This window comes from Phyllopteryx taeniolatus, chromosome 10 (genome assembly GCF_024500385.1).
Source record: "Phyllopteryx taeniolatus isolate TA_2022b chromosome 10, UOR_Ptae_1.2, whole genome shotgun sequence".
In the NCBI taxonomy this organism is placed as follows: domain Eukaryota; kingdom Metazoa; phylum Chordata; class Actinopteri; order Syngnathiformes; family Syngnathidae; genus Phyllopteryx; species Phyllopteryx taeniolatus.
In genome coordinates, this window is record NC_084511.1 from 28,704,990 (window position 1) to 28,711,901 (window position 6,912).

Genomic DNA, 6,912 nt, shown 5'->3' on the forward strand with positions numbered 1-6,912 from the left:
TGCTAAATTAAAATGATTTAAATGTATTATATTATATGCATTTACATGCCGCCCTAATTGAAAAGCATTTTTTTTTTTAATTCATTTAGCTCATTAAATAATTGTGGTAGTAAAAGAACTGTTAATAAAATATATACTTTTCTGTTAGATTTTTCATTTATTTTATTTCCATTTGCCAGTGAGAGAATAATGCTTTAAAAGTGAGCATCATAAATGACACTGATAAACGCTCCACTTGAAAGCAAAAGTTACAAAGACGATAATGCTCAGATTCAATGGACAATCTCAAGCCATATTAATGTAAAAAAAATGTTTATTATTAGGATTGTCCAGTAATGCAGGTCACAATAAATGGTTGTTTCGGCTTGTAGTCCATAATAATAAAAACATTTGCAAAGGTCGATATTTTAATGCAGCTCATGTTTTAGCCTGTGAGATTAGAATGCTTTCAAAGTTAAGACCTTGAATGACACTGATAACATTCCTCATATTTTAGCAATATAATTTGATATAAACAATGATTCTATGTATCATTGTGATTGTGGTAAAAGGCTAAATTTGATCCCCACAACGCAACTTTATCCAAAAGGGAAAGTAAGTGCAGTTTTACAATAATTCTGTCATAATCTAAAGAGACAAACCTTGCCGTATTCTGGTAACATTTATTAAAATGTGTTCTTAACACATGATCTTTATTTGACAGGCTCAAGGACCATTAAAAAAAAAAAAAAAAAAAACACAATAATCTGCACACATTTCTTTTAGTTTATTTTGACTTCTGCTATTGAAAATAAATATATAACAAAAAAGAAAAATCAACTGCAGTTGTACTGATTATTGTCACATTAATGGAAGAGTTTTGAAATGATTTATCTGAGTCTTATTTTTTTAGAAATCACAAAAACCTGCTATTTGAACAGGGGTGTGTAGACTTTATATCCACTATATATACAAAATAAAGTCTCCCCCCCCCCCCCCGCCCATTAATGTATAAGTATATAAGTAGTCTAGGACAGTAGACAAGTTATGTGAATTCACCTTTTATTTTATTATTTTTTTTCCCAATATTTCACATGCATCTGCCGACGAAAAGCAATAAAACACTGATGACTTTGATATGAAAACGTGAGTTGTTGTAATTGGCACTTTACATCCGCTTCCCCCCCCCCCCCCACACACACACACACACACACATCCCCTTGTCAGTTTGTCGTCATACTTCCACACATTTGATCAAAATTCTCAAATACGGCTTAGGCATTAAGGGTGAGAAATGTAGACACTTGAAACTTAAGCACAATTAAAAGTGACAACGTCGACGTCTATCTGGACTTGACGTTGCTTCTTTCAAGTTGAAATGTTTGAAAGGACGCTCCCTTTGCAATATTCCCTTTTGCTCCTCTGCTGTGTCGCGTGAGCGAATTAAAAAAAAAAAAAAAAAAAAAAAAAAAAAACGAGAGGCGGAGAGTTTGGTTTCTCATGCTTAAAAAAAAAAAAAAAAAAAAAAAAAAAAAAAAAAAAAAATTTAAAAATCAGGAGGGTCAGTCATTGAAGTCGAGAGCAGCACGCGGAGTCACCTGGAAGGAATAAAGTGTTGAAACATTTATTTTATTTTATTTTTTGCTTCAACTGGATGCAGTAGAGAGCTCATTACCTGCGAGAGGCGGTGTCAATCTTTACACCATCTCATACTGGTTGTTGGTTATGTATCGAGACAAGCAGCAGGCCAGGAATATCCCGATGAGCTGAGCACAGGAATTGTCAAGTCCAGTTGATTTGGTTTGTGCAGCCCTTAATCGTAAAAACGTCTCGAAGGGGCTTCACGGGCCCCGCGGACGCTCCAAAACCTCGACTTACGACTTATTTTTTTTTCGCTCCGAATTTAAAGTTTGAGCTTGCAACACGACGGAACAAAAAAAAAAAAAAAAAAAATCAATTCAAAAAAAATCCGCCGAGCGAAGGCTCGTAACGCGAGAAACTTGGGAGTTGCGGCACGCGCAAGTCAAGGTAGCGCGCGCGACTTCAGCGGGGGGGGGGGGGGGGGGGGGGGGGGGGCGTTGCGACTTATCATTCGCGAGTACCTGGAAGAAGGCGATTCCAAAAGAGATCCCGGCAATGATGCCCAGGTTGGACTCCATCACGTTGGTCACCAGTGAGAAGCATCCCTGCGCACACACACACACACACACACACACAAAGAATTGGAATTGCCATTGGGGGGGTGGGGGGGGCATGCAAACGCCACACTGGAAGGCAGGAACAAAGACTTGAACCCCGAATTTCTAAACTTTCAAGCCGAAAGTACTAATGCGCAAGTCCACCATGCAACCAGCAGAGGGCGCGAAGTAAGTCAGGCGAGTCAAACTAAGTCGAGACGGTGACAGGAGAGGGCGCCATATTGTTACAGAGTCTGACGCCACATCATGTCACATTGGCGTCGCTAGGCCTATTTTAGGGGGCGCTTCCGCCCCCCTAAAAACGTGTCAAGCGTGAGATTAGCGCAAGATCACCTGCAACCCTAATAAGGACAAGCGCTATACAGTAGAAAGCGCCTCGATGAATATTACATTCAAGATTATAGAATAACGTCCGCACAAACGTAAGAGACTGTTCAGCCCACGACACAATTTAGTGGACGTGGACACTCACGGTGTCGTACACTTCATTCCGAGCCTTGTCCAGGTCCTTGAGGGTCTCGGGGGGGCAGTTGGTGTTGACTTTGCAGCAACTGGCGGGGATGCCCTGCTCTTTGAAGTAGTCCGTGTCGGCCCAGTCCGTGAAGTTTTTCACGCCGCAGCAATGCAACTGCACGTGAAAACAACAACAACGTGCGCAGAAGAAAAGAAAACTTTTATTATTTACGATTCATGTAATTCTAATTAAGCAAATATTTAACTGAAAAATAACAAATGTGTAAAATGTGTAAATATTCTTTTAAATAATAAAACTTGAATTGCCTTTTTTTGTTTTATTAAATATAATCAATTTAGATATATACAATTAAATATTTAATTTAAAAAATAGTTAAATGTATGTATAAATGAATGTTGCAATGTTTTGTAATAATAAAATGAATTTATTATTTACTTTTACTTATTAAAATCCAGCAAATGATAAAAGAATTCTAAAAAAAAAAACAATTTATATTTTAATAATTATAATTTATCAAGCATTAAATACAAAAAAAATGGAAAATAAATAAAATTTGAGGAAAACACGGCTAAATGAATGGCGCAACTGTTCGAGAAATCTCGAGCACGAAAACGCTGGTTGGGCCAGACGAAAGAACCGAAGCGCGACTACTTACGGTCCGTTGGATGGCATCCACCGTACTTCTGCCGCTTTCCGTGCTGTTGTACGACTTGACTGCGTTTTTGTACGCGCTGCCTAACTTGGCCTTGATCTGCAAAAGTCCAACCCAAAAAAGGAACGACGTTCTCGTCCGCCTCTTTTCACGTCGCGCTTCTTTGGCCACCGATAACTCACCTCGTGCCGGAAGACGAAGCCCGATATTCCGGCCACCAGCTCGGCCAGGAAGACCACGGCCAAGAACATGGCGTACTGCGCAAAGAGAGAAAGCGTCAAACAAACTGCGGAGATCATTCAAAGGAGTCGTCCGGGTGCCCGCTGACCAGTTTCAGCATCCACGGGCTGCCGCGGCACGTGGCGAAGCAGCCGAACAGCCCGAAGACGATGATGGCGGCGCCGGTGCCGATGAGGACGTACGGCGCGTTGGTGGTGTCGTCGGACAGCAGCGTGATGTACGCCTCCAGGTTGACCTTCCCCCACACGCCCACCGCCAGCAGGATCATTCCCGTGAACTGACGACGAGGAGCGGCCAATCAGCATCGCCGTATCATGACATACGCCGGTACCAGTACTTCCACCCGAGTACGACACTCGATAATGCAATTACGCTTTGCGATTGTAATGAAGATGTTTCGCTTGAGAGCAACTCGGCAACACGCCATTTTTAAGCCAGTCGGTCTCAGCCCACGGTCTATAAAGTAGAGGTGCAAAAATTCATCGACGACTAATCGTAGTGTATTCGATTGAATATCGGAAAAGAACTTGCAAACCATTGAATTCTGTTGTTTTTTAAATTTACGTTTTTCACATCCCAACTTCATTGAAATCAATTTTGCCATTGAATTAAAATGTCGTTAATCTGTTGCAGCCCCCCCCCCCCAGAAAAAACATCATTTTTTTGTTACATTAAAAAAGAAAAAGAAAAATAGCACTGCAATGTATAGAAACATAACAGAATACAATAGAATGTTACAAAACAAAGGTTTCATAGAGTAATACTGTACCTACTGTATTATTTATGCATTTTTAAGCGCCTTGTGAGTGACGTCACTAACGCCTGGGCGTGACTCGTTGCCGACAGCAGCTCCTTGCAAGCATTTCCATGTTGTTATTTGCGTCTTTGACACTTTTGTCCCATTCAATAAACGGATGAAAGTGCATCGGCGACCGGTGCTCTCCTTGCCCACTTGACTTTTTTTGTTTTTGGGGGTTATATTTCATATATTTTGGACTTTACTCAGGGGCTGTAAGCAACAGCTCACACCCAGACACTCACATGCAGACTGGTCAAGGTCGCACGCCAGCGCACCAGGCCCCGCCTCCCTAAGGCACATGTCAAACACAAACGACACTATGTACACTATTTTAAAAGTGTGTTTGAATAATTTTAAGATTGTTAAAAAAAAAAAACGCCTTCCCTCAGCACTAAAGGCTCCAGAAGCAATAAAGAGGACAGAAAAAAAAAAAAAAAAAAAAGAAGCACGACAAGTGAACTTTGTGTTGACTGCAGATTGTGTTTGCAGCGTGCAAAGATAAAAACCAGCAACAACAATCATTATCTTCAATTAGAGCTCTAAACGTTACGATTAAGATCTGCTGTTTGTGACGTCATTAGTTCCTTTAATCAATGGACAACGATTTAATTCAATTTGTTATTGATTGCGTGCGTGACCGGTGACGACGTCATGTTTTAAGTCCTTTCTGATCCAAAAAACAAACGAAACAAAACAAAACAAAAAAAAGAAAAAGGCAGCTGAGCTATGAAATGTTTTTAAAAATATATATATTTGCCTTAAATGTTCTGCTTGTGATGTCATTATGAACCCTAATGTCTTTTAATTTTGTACAACAAATTACATTTTAAGAAGTGGGGTGGGGGGGGGAAAGAAAAGCTGCAGTGTTTCTAATAAACTAGCGTGTGCGTAAGCAGTGACGTCAGCTTTCAGCACAACGGGTTAACATTTTATTATTATTTTTTTTTTATTTTTTTACTGTGACTAAGATTTTTTTGTTTACTTGTCTTAGCTTTTCTGCTTGTGGAGCCATGATAAACCTTGAAGTCTTTCTGGACTAAACATTACATTTTATGAAAAGAAAAGATTTCTGTATCATTTCCAGCTGTTGTGTGCGTCACGAGTGTCGTCATGGCGTTTTAAATCCTCTTTAATCAATCGTCGGCGGCTGAACTCTCAAATCACGGCAAAATTTAAAAATAAATAAATAATAATAATCAACTATGACGAATGCTATATATATATAACTGTACGTAATTTCCTAAGTTTACAACGTCATTTGGGCTCTTGTTTTAATGCGAGCTTGTTAGCCTCTTTGTTGTGGCTGTTAGCTTGTTCTCCGGCCCCCCTTCCCCCCTTCCCCCCTTCCGCCTCCCCATCGACACGGTCGCCGCTCACCCAGAAAATGAGGCTGTACGAGATGAGGAAAGTCTTCAGGCAGGTGATGACCGGCTTCGTCTGAAGCCGTCGTGAAGGCGGGGACATGTTCGGCTTCTTTAGTTTGGCGTAAAAGTCAAACAAATGAAAGCTCTCCTCAAGGCAACCTCTGAAAAAGCAAAAGTTCTTGTGTGTGTGTGTGTGTGTGTGTGTGTGTGAGAGTGGGGGGGGGGGGGGGGCGCCCAAGCTCAAAGGGGAAGTGACGTCATTGACCCGGTGTCGCTTTCCAGGGAGAGGAAAAAAGGGATCCACAATCCTACAAAAGTCAAGTTAGCGATCTTGTTTAAACTTGTTAACCTTCGGCGCTGCTTTCACAATAAAATAATGGCCTCGCCGGTGACTGGCGAAGGAGACCTCCAAAGCACCCGTAGGAACTGCCAACGACTCCAATCTCTTTGTTTTTAACAGTGTCACCGCAGAGCAACCAAAGAGATATCATATTTGTATAAAATGAGGTTATACATTTAACTTTTGTCTGGAGACACCAGTCAAAGGGATTATTTGTTTTTAGCACATTCGGGTTCAAACAATCGTGTCATCAACCAGTTGTTTTGCGTGTTATTGCGGCATACACAGGAAGCCCGTTAACTTGTTTTCCGGGTTTGGCCAAGTGACGTTCCGCATTTAGCGGCTTCAGCCAAAGTCATTTGATTGAGATAAATCAGCAATCATTTTAGTATTATTAATATTTTATGCTGAACGTGCGTTAACTTCCTGCTGCGTCAAGTTAGCCGCCATTTTAAAAGCGTTACTCTCCGGCGTTGCTTTCAAATTAAAGTTAGCGACGGGGGAAACAAATTGCATATTTAGTCCACGTAATTTTTATTCATATATTCTATCGAGATGTACTTGAAATATCAATTTGTGACATAAATTCAGTACTATAATCAATCGAATGAACGTAACAGACAAATTGTTTAGCCTTTATTCTGAAGGTAATCACACTTCCTGTTGGGTGCTCGCTAGTTTCTACGGGAGTGACAGTCAATAACCATAGTCGTGAAGCGATTAAAACAAGTCTATCAATTATAAGAATGTAGTTAACAACTGTAAAAAAAAAAAATGTGTATACATCGACGAACAAACTAACACTTTAAATATTTGATGAATTAGTTAAAATTGTTTTTATTGACGAGCCGTATTCATAGAAAAG

The 6,912-nt window shown here is 40.3% G+C and overlaps 1 protein-coding gene across 1 annotated transcript; it reads right to left on the minus strand.

Annotated features, from left to right (window-relative positions):
- Positions 1-1,024: 1,024 nt before the first annotated feature.
- On the minus strand, positions 1,025-5,922 carry tspan7 (tetraspanin 7). The gene is made up of 8 exons (XM_061787893.1): positions 5,721-5,922; positions 3,633-3,821; positions 3,487-3,561; positions 3,308-3,403; positions 2,650-2,805; positions 2,082-2,165; positions 1,655-1,745; positions 1,025-1,577 (listed from the first exon to the last, which is right to left on the minus strand). Exons 1-7 carry the CDS (start codon positions 5,805-5,807, stop codon positions 1,677-1,679), a joined length of 756 nt encoding a protein of 251 aa, XP_061643877.1. The 5' UTR covers positions 5,808-5,922; the 3' UTR covers positions 1,025-1,577; positions 1,655-1,676.
- Between the last annotated feature and the right edge of the window lie 990 nt (positions 5,923-6,912).